The 20264-nt window shown below is 37.3% G+C and overlaps 1 protein-coding gene across 1 annotated transcript in view; it reads right to left on the reverse strand.

Annotated features, from left to right (window-relative positions):
- The window catches only part of LOC107187606 (peripheral plasma membrane protein CASK), a 223929-nt gene extending 206160 nt beyond the window's left edge, over window positions 1-17769 (reverse strand). Inside the window, exons 1-2 of the mRNA XM_015575741.1 lie at window positions 17710-17769; window positions 763-875 (exon numbers count right to left, since the gene is read on the reverse strand). Of these exons, the coding sequence (XP_015431227.1) occupies window positions 763-875; window positions 17710-17768 (172 nt within the window). The 5' untranslated portion in view covers window position 17769. The remainder of the gene's footprint in view (window positions 1-762; window positions 876-17709) is intronic.
- Window positions 17770-20264: the final 2495 nt, after the last annotated feature.

The raw sequence follows: 20264 nt of genomic DNA on the forward strand, positions 1-20264 counted from the left end.
TTCTATTACATTTTGTCCAACCATGGTCCATTATTATACAATTTCCCATTTCAATCAACGTGTGAGTCCCTCCAATGAAATCTTGCATCGAAGATAATTGAATGTAAATAAACCAGTGGCTTATCAACAGAAACTATAAACAAAGTGTTAACTACAAAAAAATTTCTCTTCGTTTTACATCTTCGGAGCTTATGTGGTCCCATCGTCTGTCGATCCGTGCAACGACCCCTATCACTTATATCAGCAGAAGCGATTACATTAATCGTATAATTCCGTGGCCCACTCCTACAGAAGCACTGATATAAACCTACATTCGTGTCCCAATTACACGGCGAAATCGATATCTCCTTTCGTCAACAAATAACACTAACGGAATCACATGGATCGTCGAGCTGGCCAAACAAAATCAGGATTTACAGTTCATTTCAGAAAAGCCATCCGCAGGGTACGTGGTCCAGATTAAGATCCCCGGACGCGCACGTTCGGGAACCGAACGAATACCAATTCCTATTGAATTTCACAATGAGCGGGCACGAATTCGCGACTCGTGACACCGTGCAGCTATATGTACTATGTAAGTGTATGTATGTGTGCCTGTATATAGGCCGTAAAAGAGAATAGGGAAACACCGGTGGCAAGAAGCACACGGAATACATTATGTCTCGAAAACGGGCGACGGAAATTAATGGCAGAACTACAGAGAAAGAGTGAGAGAGATGTGTAGATGTACGGTGCATTCCGGTTCTCCCCCGGCGGACTCACCATTTGTACTTAGACCGGGACTGGAGGTGAACTTCGCGACGTCGACGATTTTTACGGCGAACGTCTGCCCCGTCTGCCGGTGAATACATTTCCGAACAACGCTGAATGGTCCCCTGGAACAGAAACAAAAAGAACAAGGCTGAGTGATAATAATCCACCCGACGATTGTACACCCGTTAGAATCATTCGCGGAACCCATTATGCGGCCGTAAACGCGATATCTGGCTTAGCACCAGAGCCAGCGACCGGAGCTCTATTAAAGCCAGTCAGTAACGGGAGGGTGTCTGATCAATTCGTCGAATATTGATGACGCGTGCGTTTATGGTATTCCTGCAAAATCTGTAATGCCCTCGCAATGATCCAAGTGGCGATCGAGTGGACACGCCTCTCTGATCGGACCATTGGGATTTGTAGGATTTTCGGAATGTAAATGGAATATTCTGGGATGTCCTGTAGGGCATATGTAAAAATGTCACGAATTAAACAGTCTCTTTGATCGTTGATTAAGAAATCCATAATAGATTCGCTACCATCGTATTATTTGGGAAACGTTCGTCCACTCTAGGTCTCCATCGTTCTCTTCGGTGGAATGTATTTATCTTATTGGCCAGGTTGTAGAAAGATACATGAAATATAGGTAAATATTGAAAACAGATTCTGATTTTATGAAGAAAGTATGGGACCAGAGTTCATGATTGATGGAACAGTAACTCATTAATTCTGTTACGATATCACAAAAGTTACGGGATCAGTATATACAAATCATTTCCAATTTGTTTTAGAACATTACTTTTATCAAGTCTTTGTAGAATAGTATTTTTCTCTATCTTTAATTATCAGGAATGGTATATGATACCTGGTAGCGAACGTGTTAAACACCCCCAAGTGTTGGATAACTAAACCCCTGACTGACTAAAGACTCTAACTAATAAACACGATCAAGCTGTGTACTGTGTCCAAAAACAAATGTATCAGTAAAGGTGACTGACTCTCACAGTGGCTAGGGATATCTGCAATTTCAATGATCGAAGAGCCTTCACCACGACGAACACACATACTACAGAATGTTTTTCAGTGACAATCTGCAACTTTCGGCATTTTCAATACGTTAGAGCGAATATTGTTTCTCCAAGGAACGAACAAGAAATGATTAAGAAAAAGGTGAATTTCGTATTTATATGACTCATGGTAGGGAAATGGTCCTAAAGAAACAATAAAACAGAAAATATTTCTGTGGTATGTATTACGGTTAGCGAGTTCGAAATTAGTGGAAAAACCCAAACAGTTTATAAAATGCAGTCGCAAGACCTTCTAGTAGTGGTACGATAATAAATTACTTAAGTACGCCTGGAGTTTCATAATCGAGATGTTATAAATTTAAGCACTATAGAAATGTCTACGCTTGAAAATATAAAACAGCATTAGACACGATAAATACTTTTATCATAATTCTTTCCTCCAAAGCGTTACCAGTATGAAGCTAAAGACTGCTGATGTACTTATTAACGATCATATCGTTCCTCTCGAAGAACACTTTGGTACTTATAGCACGTGGATAAAGGAAAAGGGTCGAAAGTGACACAATAAAGTCAACAAACTCAAGATGGTCCTTTCTGAGTCACCAATTTTATGCAACCTCTTTATAATAGGAGCATCGCACCATGAAAGGTCGAGATCGGTTATCGTTTTTCTTAACTGAAAGACATTTCATACTTTACCCTGCCCCTTGATTTTCATTTACAAGTCATTTATTAATTTAAGTATTGCAAACTCTTTTATTTTGATAAGTTCATCATTGACGCGCTAAACTCTAATACTGTCATTTACTCACAAAAGTTGTCAAATTTCATGGAATGATTCGTTACATGTTTTCTGGGACAATACGTTTTTCCAGATAAATTTCTCTTGTTGAAAACGCGAAGATTCGTATCGATAATTAATTGACGCGATAAGACGATAACCGATCAAAGATGAGCCCCAGCATATCTCACGATAGAATCATCTTGATCAGATTTTATTGTTTACTATCTTATGAAGATAAATGATAATAGGAAATACACCATATCGGTATACATATATCGCTTAAGTGATTTGTCAAAATAGTATAAACATCTCCACGCGCTTTAAAAGGATTGCAATCAATATCTTAAAAGTTTATATGTGTATAGTGGTCCTCGTTCAGCTCGAAACTTTTTGTTATTTAACTTCTTCTTTCGACGTTGAACGAATTATGGAAAACGACATCGTCCGCTTTTCGATGCTAAAAGTTTTTGTGTAAGACAATCTATAAATAAGCAAGGCTGCTCGAGCACCAACATCTTTCGATTTTTAAACGAAATTATCGACATCTTGTTGTTAACTTGTTTGTAATCATTAATAATGATTGTTCTGGCACACAAAATAGCCACTTTATTATAGTAACTCTGCTGAAAATATTATTTTTTTTATACAAAGATTCGATAATTTGAAACTTTATAATTATTGAAAATTCTTATGAAATTATATTTAATTTCTACTTTCAAAGGTATAGATCTAAAGGCTATAGATACAATGTAGCCGTAAAATAAGACCACACCAGCGTCAGAAATTATGTCATTTGACCTTATTGTAACCGGCGATGAAGACCTTATTGAAGCCTCAGACAGTCCGTAATTGAACTCCACGCACTTATTGATACAACTTACGTGTCCATTGCAAACGGCTTCAAAGTATGTAGTTAAAATATTACCAAATATCAATAGATTAGATCGATAGATGATTAATAAAGTATTCTTAGCAAATTTAGTGTTAATTTCGAGGTGAAGCCGACAACTATACTACTTTAAATATACAACTGCTTGTTCCCTAATTCATACGCCATTTATACGAATCTAATGGACAGGAATACATTTCAAATTTAAAGTCTCTTGCCATTTTGTTAAATTCGCAAAATCTTAATAAACTTCCCAAATGATTATAGAGAGTTTCACTGTCTTTATATACCACGAATATAATTTATGAAATATCTAGTAGGGCCTTCACTTTTCGAACAATTCAATCAGGAGATTCAAACAGATGGTTCCATTACGAAAAAAAAAAAAGTATAGTCATATTTCAATTTCATCCACCAGCCGTCGTTATTTACCATTGAATGTAAATATTAAACGCAATCAGAGTCTGTACAATGCCGTTCTGGCCAGAGATTCGAATGCCCCATACAAGCATTTCGAATTGAAATGACAGATAGATGCACTAATGCATCGTTAAAGAGAACGACGAATCTGGTGTAATTAGGTGGGACGCGTTTCTCTCTAGAGACGGAAACAGCGCTCAGTGTCAAAGTGCATCGTTCAAGTCCCGTTGGATCGACATTAATGTTCCATCTCTATAGTTCCGTTGTTTCCACATTATTGGACGCATATAGACATGACGGACACCGCAGCTCACGAACAGGAAACAAGGGGGGCGGGGGGCGGATAGGAAATTGGACTTGATAAATGGAATTATTAGAGAAACTCAGAACTAAACAACACCCTCAACGCACCTCTGTAGCATTTTAGGGTTCGCTGACGCGACTAAAATGCTATTCCTGCCACTGACGGGGGCCAATCTTTGATTTATTAAATTACACCACTTTGCACGCTTCGCTTTCTCTTTGTTCGCCGTAGATATAAATTGCCTCTACCATCGTCTGGCAAAATTATTGCCAAAATAACCAATGATATTGATGCAATTCACGAAATGCTGGGGTATATTTGTGTTATGTAGGAAACTTCATTAGTGGATTGTGGAAATTTATGCAAATTCACAAATTCAGACACGAATATTTGATAATTAAAATGGGGGAGAATTTCGAATTCTATACCAGAGCAGAAAAGGGCTTACAGTTGTCAAATTGGCAAAAATGTAATTTTTAACATACGTTTGAAAACATTAAGTGTCACCTCCACGATGGTATCATCCGGTGCGGGCCGTAACCCACTAGGACGCCACTGCCCTTTATAATCCTAAAACGTGGGCCTTCTTAACAATAATCTGACGAGAACTAATCTCAGGGGAATCCCCAGAAAACTCCGTCCAAGATACATCCGTTAAAGTACACCTTTAATTGTAAAAACTGGGAAATTCTGGAGTCGTCTATCAGAGATTTCGTAGTAGCGCAACGTTTATTGCATCTGAAAGTTTTCACTGGTGTTCATGGCCGGATGACCATGTCAGACGTTCGTGGGCAGTAACGTCAAATATCCGTGTTCGAACCTGGTTCGAGTAAACCTTTGCTGGTCCCTAGATTCTTTTGGAAGGTCGTTTACGATGCAGCGAGTAAGAGGGGCACAGCATTCGTAGGGCTCAATGATCCTTTCATATCGTCGCCTTCCACTACGCCAGATCTCTTTTTGTGTGACGGCATAATTCAAATTAGTAGCATAAGTTGGCTGAGTTTGGAAACACCTGTTACCTCCGGTTACGTGTACCGTTGATAGTCTTCGCCGAAAAATTCGAACAATTCCTGCGATGAATGTAAATGATCTTTTAATCTAACTGTTGTGGGCATCGCGGAAAAGAGGTTGGAACAACAGAAGCTCTTGAATCAGAGATACTTGCCAAATCTACCTCTTGACACAATTCTGGAATACTGAGATCCGATATGAGTGTCTCATGGGAAACAGAAACTGTATTAAAGTGCACTTCTGAACAAAGTTGTTATCCACATTGCTCCTGCCCGCCAGAAAAAATTACGATAAACATTTCCACCTATGTCACGATGTTCTCTGGTATGAACCACAGCGTAGAAAATCGTACAATTAGTTTACTGCCATTCAAATTTAGAAGCTTATTAAAGAATACACATCTGATGTATGAAATTTCAGACAGACAGAACAGTATTGTACATTTAAAAGAAAAGTGCAATTATTCGTCATTTCTCTGACAGTTGATTCTATACCTTTCAGAGGGGTGAATGTGTCTACGTATAACAATTATTATTGTACATGTATGTAGGTACAAACAGACAAAATGACTTTATAACGATATTTATTTATATTTTATGGCCAAGCCTTTGATAATATATGTATATGTTTTAACTAATCGAAAGATGTTTCATTTGAAATATAATATATCTAGTGGTTTAATTAAAATGACTTTTTATACGAAAGGAAATTTTCAACCGATTTAATGCTACTTAAATAAAAAGTTTTCCGAATATGATGGTGTCTTTAATGAGAAACCTTCAGCAAATAAAGACGTGATAAATGAAGCTGATAATTCTAACTGGAGTTACTCAAATGCCTCGCGTTAGTATAAGCCAACTTGAACGTGAGAATGGAATCAGCAGCTCGAACGTAATACGTATCCATCTGCCTAAATTTCGACCATTTCATATTTCATTTCACCAAGAGCTTTCTGGTAGAAGTTGAAAAATGGTGGGGCATTTCTCTACAAAGTATTATTCACTAAACTTTCTATTTCTGCAAGTCAATTTAATTCAAGCAATATGTAGATTGATATGAATATGTTCGTTTCTATGAATGAAATGAATTCAGTAGCATAAAATATTGATCAATCTAGAATCTCCGACATGTATTAAGGTCAGTAATTAGTCTTAATTTATTAATGGTATTCTGGGAAACGTAACATACATTTCCATTAAATTTGCTTCAAATGTTTTTGATAAATTGAGTCTATTTAGACTTTATTCGGGAATCATTACATTATGAAAAATCTACACAGTTCTTATATCTGTGAATTTTTATTCTTTGTTTACAAACTTTTATCAAGACGATGACTGACCTACTTATTCTTCACCCAATACAATAAAAATTGTATACGTGTTATCCGCCTAATTGCATTATCCCAAGTCGTTGCATTGACCTTAATCAATAAACAGCATCGTCAACTTATTTCCTAAATTTAACACTGCTATATTTTTGTGCAGCAATTTGAAGAACTAAATTTATCGTAATATAACAAACCGAAGTTATTGAAACAAAAACACATTCCTGGTTCCACCTGAACATTGAATAAAATATTATTTATGTTAAAATTCCACGTTTGTGTTCAGTTTTGCTCTTTACTGCAACATACAGTACGAAGAACTTAAACTTTCTTTGAACTAACATCCATCTACACTACACCATTTCGCTGACTGTAGCTTTCTAGACTGTAGCTTCTATATAACACCGTGCTTTTATTCTGATGTCATCTTTATGAGTGAATACCCATCGTATAAGTTTCATACTAAATCATTGCAAGCAAAATTAATTAATATTCTATATTAAACGCATAAATACACTCCATTTAAGGTGTAGGATGTTAAAAGAATAATGTGAATAGTGAAAGCTCACCAATTGTTTTCGTTCGAAATTCACCTACAAAATGAAACGTTACGTTTCCTCAGTGTTTACTCAATCCTCGTACCCAACAAGTATAAAGTTTATTCGCTCTATCTACATCACGGAAACAATGGGGCGCCGGTTCACGTCTAGGGAGATCTTTTTCTTTCATGCCAAGAAGAGTAACTTGATTTCGCGCGAGTCAATCTCACTGGCTCTTCGGAGTTTGAGTGGATCAAACTTTCTCGCTTCAGTATCCTCGACCATGTGTCTACCACGACCTGACTCCGAGAAGCATGCCTGCCTTTGCGTTCGGAGCAAAAATAAATGTTGCCCTTGATGTATATTAAATACGGTAATATACAGCAAATACCAATGCTAGCACCTTGTGCGTTAACCTTGGACCGATTTCCCATTATCCTTCATTTATTAACCAATGAAAACATCTGAACCACTCATTTTGCTAACAAAACGATACAAAGAATAAACAAGAAATTTTAAAAATCTAAAAAAATTAACACTACTTAATTACTATCGCGACGATTCTTTGACGTTTCACGAACTGTAAAAATATTATTTATATAACAATTTTTAGTCGTTATGTCACCGTCTAACTATTGAATTGTTCGAAAAGTTTTCGGAACTTTGAAGGTATAACTGTGACCTCTAATTCTATTTTCTATTTCTTTTTGCAACTACCTTCCACATTTCGAATTTTTTTCATTGTATCAATTATGTGTGATTTCAATCGCTTTTGTTACAGATAAATTAAACATGCTTCTTGACAAAAAGATATAAAGTTTTATTCTCAGAGTTATATATACTATCATAAGTCCTAATACAGCAGCAAGTGATATAAATGAATCATCATCGGACGAGACAATGTGGATACAGTAAATACACGTTGTAATCCTAAAACGTGAGACTTCTTACTCATTAATCTAACGACAACTAATTTCAGGGAAGTCGCAGAAATCTCCATCCAAGATCAAAGTCAAACATCGGCCTAGATGAGAGAAAGTATCTTGTCACGATGACTCGTGAGTACAACATCGCCATTTCTGTTAAGAGTTGGCTAATTTATGTAGATGTTTCTTCATTTCTAAACTCACGTGTTCTCACATCCAGCTGTGACACATTAGAGGTATTAAACTCCATCACATTTCACTTACGATTAGTTTATCTTACAAGTATTTTGATAAAATATCCATGTTGAGTTGAACAAAAAGATAGCTTCAGATTGCGATACTAACACATCAAGCTGTTTGATTACTCGTGTCAGTGAGTAATCAACGGGAGAAAAGGCTATAAAACGTTGACAGAGAATATGGATAACTAATTTCTTGAATAGACGGTACAGCCAGCAAAACATTAAACCATGGTTTCGAAGTTTGTGCTAAGTATAATATGGTTCATAACTCTTACACTATTAGCATATGGTAAGTTAATATAATTCTGCTTTTACTGTATATTAATTACCATTTAACATGCCTTAAATCTAAAGTCGTTTTTTTAAAAAAGTAAATACAAATTCTATTTAACTTTTTCAGAAGTCCAAGCGCAGTGTAGTGTGTCCATTGGATACGGTAATAATGGAGACTTGAAGGAGCCACAGCCACTGATTCTCAAGGAACACGATAAAGACTTTCTTTACCCTAACAAGGACGAGTTACGGACGGTAGCATTAAACACCGGTGACTCTATTTACGTGGCGTGTCCAGGAAAAGGAAATCATATCAATGGCGTCAACGATCAAGAAGCAAGAGTTATTTGTCGTAACCAGAAATTGTTCGTGCTTGCGGGGCAAGAACGCACGTTTTCAAGTATAACTTGCGTCTACAAACCGGAGATAAGCACCCGGATTATGCCAAGGAACTGTCTGGGCTCATATACATCTCTTGCAATTGGTTTTCAACTACGTGACAAATTTCTGCCGACGATCGAAGTATGCCGCAATGACAACACTTACGAGACATACTACACGAAATTTCAATTGTCTAACAACATTAAACACTACCAACAAGGATATCCCAGGCAAGTGCAGTTATATCACATTAATACATGGTGTCCCAAAATAGCTTTGACTCCCGTAAATGAGGTGTTCCTGGGATGATTTGAAACAACTTTTCCATCAGAGAAAATGTTATCTGCGGCTCTATTAACGAGATATAATATGAACGGAAAAGTTCAAGCAATCAGAGCACGAGTCTTCCAGCCGAGCTATGTAAACAAAGCCTCAGATAACATTTTCGCTAAGGAAAAAGCTGTTTCAAATCATCCCAGGAACCCCTCATTTCCGGGAGTCGAAGCTATTTTGGGACACCCTGTATATTGAACAATATTTTTCTTCGGTCTTGTGTCACTATTACAACAACTAAAACTAACAGAGAATTATACGTATACGAGTATGCAAAACACAATTTAAATTCTGTCACATCAACGACATCAAGCTATAATGTAATTAAAATTCTGACGCGTTTCAGGCCAAACTGGAGGCAAGAAACACATTTCAACGGAATGGACATGTCGCGGCTCTACAACAGGGACGTTCAAAGCTCAGCAATCGGGAACAGTCTAGGGTTTGGAAAACCGGACAGTCGTGTGAACGCACAGCAATATCTCTCGCGTGGACATTTAACGGCTAAGACTGACTTTCTTTACGGTAGACAACAGGACACTACCTTCACGTACTTAAACGCTGCTCCTCAGTGGGCTACCTTTAATAATAAAAACTGGAATAATCTGGAGTCAGCTGTCAGGAATTTGGCAGCAACACGTCGTTTAGACTTGACAATTTTTACTGGTGTTCATGGCGAGATGACCATGTCGGACGTTCACGGGCAACAACGCAAAATAACCGTGTTCGAATCTGGTTCGAAGAAACCTATGCTGGTCCCTAGATTTTTCTGGAAGGTCGTTTACGATGCAGCGAATAAGAAGGGCACAGCGTTCGTAGGACTGAATGATCCTTTCATATCATCGACTTCCACTACGCCAGATCTCTTTTTGTGCGACAATATAATTCAATCCAGTAGAATACCGTGGTTGAGTTTGGAATCATCTCTTGTTTCCGGTTACGTGTACGCATGCCCCGTTGATAGCCTTCGCCGGAAAATTCAGAGAATACCCCCGATGGATGTGAAGGATATTTTAATCTAACTGTTGTGGGTATCGCCGAATGTAGGTTGTAATAACAGAAGCTCTTGAATCAGGGATCCTTGCCAATTGTACCTTTTGACGCAATTCTGGGATACGATGATCCGATATGAGTGACTGATGGGAAATAGAAACTCTAGTAAAGTGCACTTCCGAACAAAGTAGTTATCCACGCCACTTCTGTCTGCCAGAAAACGTTACGAAAAACAATATTTCCACCTCTGCCATGATGTCATCTGGTGTGAACCAGAGTAGAAAAACGTAAAATCAGGTTACTGTCATTCGAATTGAGATGTTCATTACGAAATTTACCTCTAATTTATGAAATTTGCAAAATATATACGTTGAATGCATAAGAACAATTTTGTACACTCAAAAAAAAAGTGCAATCAATCCTATATTTTCGTTAGCTGATTCTATATCTTTCAAAGAGATGAAATTGTAATGTTAATCTTTTATATTTTATGGCCATGATTTTCATAATATGTAACCTGTATTATTCACAATAGTATTTTTCGTGTGCATAGTTATTACTGTATACTTTTCTCCATGTATCAATACCATGGAAGACTTTTTTTGACTAATCGAAAGACGTTTCATTTGAAGTATCATATATGTAGTTATCTAATTAAAATTACATTTTATACGAAGAGAAATTTTCATGCGCTTTAGTTTTACTTAATTAAAAAGTTTTCAGACTGTAATGGTATTCTTAATGGGAAACCCGCAGGAAATAAAGACGTGATGGATGAAGCTAATAGTTCTAACTGGAGCTACTCAAAAACCTCGCGCTGGTATAAGACAACTCGAACGTGAAAATGGAATCAGCAGCTCGAGCGTAATACGTATCCATCTGCCTACATTTCGACCATTTCATATTTCATTTCACCAGGAGCTTTCTGGTGCAAGTCGAAAAATGGTACAGCACTTTTCCACAAAATGTTATTCACTAAATTTCTATTTCTTCAAGTTAATTTGATTTATGCAATATGAACGTTAGGCCATATTGGCAAGTAAAGTCTATATTTTATTTCGAAATCATTATGTAATGAAAAACTCATGCAGTTTTCATTATTTTTGAATTTTTATTTTTGTACAGCGATTTGAAGAACTAAATTTATCGTAGTACAACAAAGAGGAGTGCACGAGAAAGAAACACGTTTTATCGAAATTTTTACCATCTAGTCTCTAACACACAGAAACTCGATTGTCACGGTTTACTAAATTGAATTTAGTAGTTCCATAATTTCTAATTACTCGAATATACAACTTCGAAAGGTCGCATTACGGTTTCACTTGACGTTAACATATTGACCCTAGGTCCACATTAGTTTTCTACTTGTTCACTTAAAACTACTATGGCAATACTGAGGTAAAATATGTGTACTATACAGTTAAAATGTTTAAACAGTCTTGTATAAGTTTGGAAAACAATAATCTTCTAATCAATTTGTTAGAATAATTTACAATACTTGAAAAAATTATGATTACGTGAAAGTTATTATAAATACTAATAAGAAATGTATTTTTTTATTTAAAAACCAGAAAATGTGTGAGAAACAATAGTTTTACCTTACTGTGCAGTTTAAAATAGTTTTGTTCCACTTTACGAATTCATATTGTATATTGATTTCTGTTTGCAAACTTTTTCGTCTAAACTTTCTCGCAACTGAACCTGCATGGGTATTTTCATCCTCGCAGAATATAAAAAGTTGTGTATCTTTATTTGGAGCATATATTTCAGCTGAGTAGGTATCTGAAATTATATTATGTATATGTACCATGTTGATAGTAATGTCGTTATTTTTAATGCTGCATATTTTTATTGCAACTGTTTCACTATTACTTTTTATTTTTGTAGACACAAATGTTGTGCACCTGTTTTTATATTTGTGATTTTATTGAAAATCGACAATTAATTCCAAACGTTTTGCTGGCTATGTATAAATGTATTAAAATTGTTTATATTTTAATGTGTTTATAAAAACAAAAATATGCCACTGTCTCTTACTTAAAGACTACATCTTCCTCAACTTAATCCGGATCATTAGAATAAGGCGTCTGCCTTTTGAAAATTTCATTCCATTTTTGCAACTCAAAATCCATATAAAATATATTTGACATTACAAGGCCAAGGCCTTACTAATTTCTGTCTAACTCAATTCAATTTAGCCCTAGGCTTTTCCACACGCCCTAAACTATTCTGAAGATTCCATCATTTCATTAAGGTACGAACGTCATTTAAGAGTTAATTTCGATGATTCATATTTACGAGATGTCAGCCATTACGAAAATTATTACTGCTGCTCTAAAGCATCGTTGAACACTCGAATAAGTGCACACATTGATCGGCTAATAATTCTTCCGATTCTCGTTGACCACCATAAGAAACCTCATTCAGTTTTTACACGTTACCAATTCCTCCCAAGTGTCTGGAAACTGCTACATCACTTATGTAAAGTGGTCTTGGAAGTGGTCTGACAGTCTAAAGTAGATTTACTTTAATTAGAGTTTGCAAGTCTTCGCAGTTCACCTTCTTCATAGAACCTCACCTCACTTCTTCATTTTTAAAATTGGTATCGCTAAAAGGAACGTTCGGAACATCCTAATACCCTTAACCATTACAATTACAACTTCCATCTTCGTCTACAAATGCTAAGTAAATGTATCGCACAGTTGTGCATCCATAAATTCTAAATATAGAGGGTCAAATCAAGAAAATAGAGATTCATGTTCAATGTAATTATTACAAATTGAAAATGTGGACAATTGTCCTTTAACTGTATTACCTTCCAAAAATGATTCACATTATAATTTAATGAAGCGTGTGTACGCAAAAAGGAAGCTTGAATCATATTGCTGCTACGAGAATATTGTTAGAACGTTTTGTTGTTTCCGAATTGGCGATGTCGGGCGTATCATTTCACAGGCAACGCGTAATTAGGATCAATGGCATCAGACCCTTTCGCATGAAGCAGCATCTATGCTCATATTATCTTAGTTAATAATTGGCTGCAAGCCAAAAGAGTCTCGCAGGAAACAAACAATACGTCTATCGCGGTGGCAGTAAATAACTCTCTACTAGAAACTTTCAGTAAATGATATCGAAACACTATTTCCTTATAAAGTTAACTGCTCTCGAGCGCACTTAATGTCACTGATAAATTTTGTTGATATCTCTTAATGTTTTTCTTTGTTTTTTGCGATATTAAGAATTTGTAAAGTAATGTATTATTGTATTGTACGATATAACTTGTTTATGCTTAGCAAGCGTAACAATTGTAGCAAACATTTAATCTTGGAATGCAATACATGTGCTCAATTTTAAGATACAAATTTAAAATTGTTAATATTACATGATTCACCGAATTTTTATTTCTAATTATGTGAAAGTAGAAGTAAAGCAGAGCAAAAATATAAATATTAAAATTGTTACGCAAAAACTAAGGTACAACTACAGACACAATTAATATATCCTAAAACTTAAATGTATAGAACTCCCTCCTTGTTCTCTTCCTGTAAGCATGTTCTCTCGTGACTGGTAATTGTAAAGTGCAATTTACATATTTCATAAATCTAGATAGCCGTTAGATCAACGTTCAGTGATAAAATGTTACAACGTTATAAATTTCAGCGTAATGTTCACATAACATAGTGAAATTGATAAGGGTGGTAAGAACACGTAATTATCATTCTCAATGACAAAATAGATAAAGGATTTTTTAAACGTTAAAAACCTTGTTTGAGTAACTGTTTTGACGAAATACATATCAGGAATATAATTTTAGATGAAATATTTACGCATCACGTGTTAATCTAGCTATAGGTACATTCGAAATAATAACGAAGAAGCAGGGACACGAAAATCAGTAACAATTTCCTTCCATATTTCGCAAACATAAGAACATGTCTGAAGAGACGAGATTAAGATAAAGTGGAAAAAGTGTGTAAAATCGTAACAATGTTAAAGAAACGAAAACACAATTGGGTCCAAATAGACAGCAGCATAGTTAAACAAATAAAATTTTTCTCCTGTCTGTTGCGAATGTCGTCACGAAGTATACCTCATCCCTTGCTAAGACTTAGAATGCATATAGCTGGTTATGGTGGGATTAACCCCTCTATGGCCCTGAGCGGCTAGTTGGATTTGCCTGCATGTATTATAGAGGTGAAATCAAGGATATCGTCAACAGCATCGAAGCCTGATCAAAGCAACGCTTGTTCGACGATTAGTTCAGAACTACCAAACTGAATCTAATTTTAGGACAATGAACGTTACATACGAAAGATAACTTGAAGCTTTATCTGTGGATTACTTTATATTTTGTATTTTCGGTTACGTTAATTATTGCTGATACTCGAGGAAAAATGTTAGTTCTAATAGACCTGTTCATTCTCCGTAAATAACATTCAATCCAAATACTACTATATATATGTGGTAGATTACTTATCGGTACGATATGGGTCATATACTTGCAACAAATGATAAAATGTTAAAATTATCTTTAGTTGGTTATCTCTATTGCTACAGTTTAGACACCTGGGATAGTAACAGCAAATTAGTGTACCCTCTCGTTCATGGATTATTTAACACTGCAAATGTTCTAGCGGTGGCGAACGCGATATACTACTACTAAAACTGTTTGTTTTAACGTTTAACTAAACATGATTATGATTGTTTCTTGAATAATATAAATAAAATTGAATTGATATAAGTAAAATTTCAAGGTGACTGGCTCGGTAGTTGGCATAAAATATGTTTCTATTTGTGACGAAATACAGGAATCAATAACAAGTACGACGGCAATGAATGAAGACTTAAACGATGAGTACTAAATGAAAATATGCTTTCGATCTTTTAGTTCATATAATGGGTTCTCCTTAACTTTTCTCAATGAAGTAAGAATGTTCTCTTGTAAGGAATGTCCATCTTCTTAATAGCCATGGAAAGAACAACTTGTAATATCTTGAGTAGAAAGGTAACTCTACTGATGACTCCAGTATATGGCCTAGGCTGGAACGCACCCCTTTCATTCTGCACCCTCCTTTTCGTTCCTTTTATCCCATTATAACGGCCAAAGTGGTGACCCCCAACGTGATCAAAGAAGACACAGATAACGCCAGAACGTTAAGGCGCCCAAAAAATATGAGATAAGACAATGCGCAACCAGGTAACCCAATTCATTTATGAACATAGATTCGTCGAAATTTTAAACACTTCCAATAAATTTTCAGAGTAATAATAATTATGTTTGCGTTTGATTCTCTTTACAGGGGTATAGATCATCGTCATTGTTCCTCATGGATGTTTTATAACTCTAGCGATACCGATGCACAGAAAAAGTATTCTATTATCTCCAGCAGGCCTGCTCTGGACGATCCTTCACAATTAAGTTCAAGGCTGAATTCCATCAAGAATTTACTCTGACTACTGAGAAAATGTGGACATACGTACCGTCGTTGTGTACACGAGCATTCGCGAATGATTCACGAGAAGAATGAAAAGTAAGACAAGCACCCTAAAAGAAATACGGACCAAGCTTTCCATCTCATCCGGACTGTACCGGCATTAAACTTTAGCCGTGCAAATGGCATTTAGTATTTCATGGAGCGTTTCAACGTTCGGGGAGGAGGGCGAAGGAACACAAAAAATATGTACAGGTCTGCGAACAATTTACCTTCGACTTTTTCAAAGAAAATATGCCGGTATTTTCCTTCGGCCAAGTCGGTTAACCATAAATCCCATGTTTGCTTGTTGCGTATTTTACTCAAGCTTCTCCGATTATTACATTCCGTTAAAAAAACGCCAGGCAATAATTCCTGACTCGTAGTCGTTCATTTAACGCCGTTTAAAATAAACTTTAAAGTGATCTGCTCGTTGGAAAATTTTGTGACAATAATGGAGCTCTTGACACGTTTCAGTCCTTCAGGAGAAAGTAAGCGTAACACATGAACAATGAAGTGTATAATTTCGAATATCACATTTAAATCATAACAAAAAGTTGGCGAACAGCGTTTGATTCTACTTGTATTTTATTATAAACCCGTTTATATATACGTATTTTTATTACATTTCACTGTGACACAGTTACGTGATGTCGAGGATTTTACCGAACAGTTCAACAGTTTTCCAATACATACGGAACGTGTACGTGCGTTTTATGAGATACGTGAAAATGTTTAACGTTAATTGACATTATGTCGCAAGTATAACTTTATTAAAGGATTTTGAGTTGTAACTGATGGAAGAATGCATTATACATATATTTTTTTATATACGCGTGCTTTGCCTACAATATTAACGAAACATACGTGTAGCACATTCTTAATTTTCAATTATCCTTTTAACATGCAAAAATCGGTCACACGATATATATTTTGTTTATATTAAATTGCATTTTATATCCGTCATATAAATTTCAAGCTTGCATAAATTACAGAATCATATGGATTTAATGATATTTAATTGCAGTTTATATGAAGAAAATGTGATTTTCTTCTAATTTTTAGGTATTTTTTTAGTTAATTAGTTTTATACTGTGTCTTTTACAGTGCATTTTCTATATTATTGTATTTCTATATATAGTAATAATGTTTTTATCGGTGCAAATATGCATAAACTTGTGTATGGAACAACTTGACATTACTCAACACTGTAATTCCCTACATATAAAATCAACTTCTTCCAATAATAAGAAATATTAATTTCATTCAATTCATTGAAGGCAAAAAAGATTCCGACTGTCTATGTAGTTTGTTGAATAGTAGTAGCAGATTTTCAGCTTCCGTGCAGAACGTAAACAAGTGTTCTAAATATATGAATCTATCTATACATATATCATTGAACCATTCGACACAAAATAAACATGTAACTGAACAGAACAGAGGTTTGGTCTAGGTTAGGTCTGGGTTAGGTTTTTATGCGTATGCACAAGAAGTAGACAATGTTTACATTTTAAAAAAGGGGTAGAGTCAAGTTACTGGATGGAATTCCGAAAAAGTATGTGGAAACTAAGAAAAATTTGTATGAACACCACGCAGAGATCAACTTCCTTGCTATGTTATATAGACACGCACTTTTCCCCTACTTTTGCATTGTTACTCACCACCCATTCTCCCCTTTTGAGTCAACATGTATACGTCATCGTTCGCACACGCGGTACTAGGCATACTTGCGCGCGCGCACTCGTGCGCTCAGCCTCAGTTATACGTTAAGTGTGTGCACGAGCCAGCGTGCGCCTACTATATACATATGCATAGAGATGAGTAAGAGAGATATGCAGGCGCACATACATACAGAAAGCGTCTGTCAAAGCACCTCTCTCTTACCATCGTACACAGTTTCTTATATCTCCTTTACCCTCTCGTCGTGAGCCTTTCCTCTCGCATTTTGACACTTTCCCCCACCCTTTCGCTCCCCTACCCTGACTCACACCAATGCAACGTGCAGCTGTCTCCTTCTTTCTCATGGTTTATTACTCACTTGCCGATAATCTCGCAGAGCTCGTAAACCTCGTCGAAGAGAACCTCGTCGTCCGCCATAGTGGCGACGAGGAGGCCGAGGAAGTCGACCGAACGAGGTGGCTGAACGCGCCAAAAGGCGCGTCGAAGCTACACGAATTCGTAATAATTCGGAAGGCGTGCAGATAACGCGGTTCTCTCCGTCCGTAGCTGGGCCGACGTCGTCGTGTTTCGTGTCGTGCCGTGTGGAATATACGGCGGCGTGAACGTAGCCACGTATCCCGTAGATTCACGGCCGCCTCTCCTTCTCCCACTCGCGGTCGCCGTCTGTCTCTTTCGTTCCCCCAACAGTGACGAATTTGTTTTCCTCTACGCACACGTTACGCACATATACACTCCAATATGTACACAGTCGGTGGATAATACACCCGTATAGCACGCCCGACTGTCGTCGTCGCACTGGCACTCGATCAGTAGACACGAGTTCGCGACCGTATAATCCCAGCTGCGTGTAGAAAACCGTGTGTAAAATTTTATTCGATGCAAGGGCAATGACGAACACACAATCGACACCGCCTTCGAGCCACGGCCAGTTCTCGCCGGCAAAGTCAGCGCACGCAGCTGACGAGAATACGTTGTACGTAGTACGGACGTTTACACAATCGTACTACGTCTCGAGCACGAAGAAAACCGGATCGAGCCGAATCGGTTGCCTTGTCGGAACAGTCAGTCGTACGATTGACAAGGACCGACCAGCAAGAAGCGGCCAGACGGACACCGATGCCACTGCACACGCTTTCCCCGTCTGTCAAAGGCTCGAGGAGTAGATTCACTCGCTCCGAAGCAAGACTGGTTGCATAAAACGCGGCGAGCGACTGCGCCGACTAACAGCTTCTCCTCTGTCCCCCTCTGACTAGTCGTACTGCTTGGTGGGGCGGGCGTGGCGCCGCTTCGCGTGCAACCTTTAGCGCTTTAATGCACTATGTCCTTTCCTTCGTTCCCTCACCCCCGGAATATTCACTATATGTACAAGCGTACGTAACGCTGCTATCGAGCGCATGAGCAATTCTCTTTCGCAACTTGCTATGTACATCGACATACAATATGCTTCCTCCGATGATAATTGACGTTAAAGAACGAAGGAACTTGCATGTCTGTAAATGCATAATGAATATAAAATATGTTCTGTAAGAATACAACATGACTATGTACGTTTGCATGCTGAATATAGTTTTAGAAAGAATCGTTAACACCATTTCTATAAATATATCCGCAGTCGGCATAGAAACTATTCACGTATGCTACAGAAGAGACACAGAACCCTATATCACAGACGAGATATATGAATAGACCTATGTAACATGCAATGTAATTTTCTGTCCCATGCTTCGAGGGCGTCAGAAGCCCCCTTACCATTTTAGTGCCAATACCCGACGTTACCGATAAAGCACGAATTCTGAGTATTATTAGCACAAATGAAGTGTTATATATTCCATTCATATTGCGTATATTTATATGATTTGCAACTGATCAGATTAGTTTTGTAAATAAATCGAAACCCTGTATTGGCACATTGTTTTTTAGGCTATCAAATATCACACGGAGCCTTTTAGGAAGTAGTAAAATCTTTTACAGAAATTCAATGAAATACTTTCAGGTACCCAGTTTAGGGCTATAAAATTAGAATGTTAATTAGAATGATACTGTAATAGAAATCGGTATCCTGTGAGAAAAATCGTATTTAACGATATGAAATGAATAATAAATAACGGTCTTAGGAATTTATACTGGAGAGCTAAATCCTTAAAAGGAACATGTCGCTTAAACAAAATTAGTTAAAAATTATATTTATTTGGGGAATATGAACATCATAAATAAACGACAGCGGTAGAGCGAGCCGTGGTTTCGTTACTCTCCGTCGGTGTCGACGCGTACAGAACTATGCCGAAGATGGTCGGTGCGGGCGAACGGGAGAGAATGAGAGCGGTAGAGCGAGCCGCGGTATCGGTGCTCTCCGTCGGTGTTGAAGTGTGCCGAGGAATTTCAGGGGTCTATGGGGGGTAATGTGCGAGCGAGAGAGTACGGTAGAAAGTACCGCGGTATCGGTGCTCTCCATCGGTCCAACGCGCTAGTGACGTTGCGTCACACAGTTTATTGACCTAGCCGTGTACGCCGTGTACTATGACAGTACCTGGCCGTACCATCTGGTGTTTGGGTCGTTCAAGGAGGAAGGTCGTTCAAATCGGCAAAAACAATTCAACACGAACAAACCTGCGTACGCCCAATACATAACGGCGTTAGCTTCCTCATTCTCTCGTGAACCGTCGCGGAGGGTGGGCGCGCGTCTCATACTCGTCCTTTCTCTTGTTACTAACCCTTTGTTTGTTGCAGGCATTCGACAACCATCAATTTATTTACTGTGCATATTGTTGTGTCCCCTCTCTTGTTACTAATCCCTTGTATGTTACAGATGTTCGAGAACCATTGGCTTCGATATTTATTTTCTTGTGTACTGTGATTCATTTACTCTGATTTATTTACTCTGATTTCTATACTGTGATTTATTTACTGTGCATA

This window comes from Dufourea novaeangliae, unplaced genomic scaffold, assembly GCF_001272555.1.
Source record: "Dufourea novaeangliae isolate 0120121106 unplaced genomic scaffold, ASM127255v1 scaffold89, whole genome shotgun sequence".
Lineage (NCBI taxonomy): Eukaryota > Metazoa > Arthropoda > Insecta > Hymenoptera > Halictidae > Dufourea > Dufourea novaeangliae.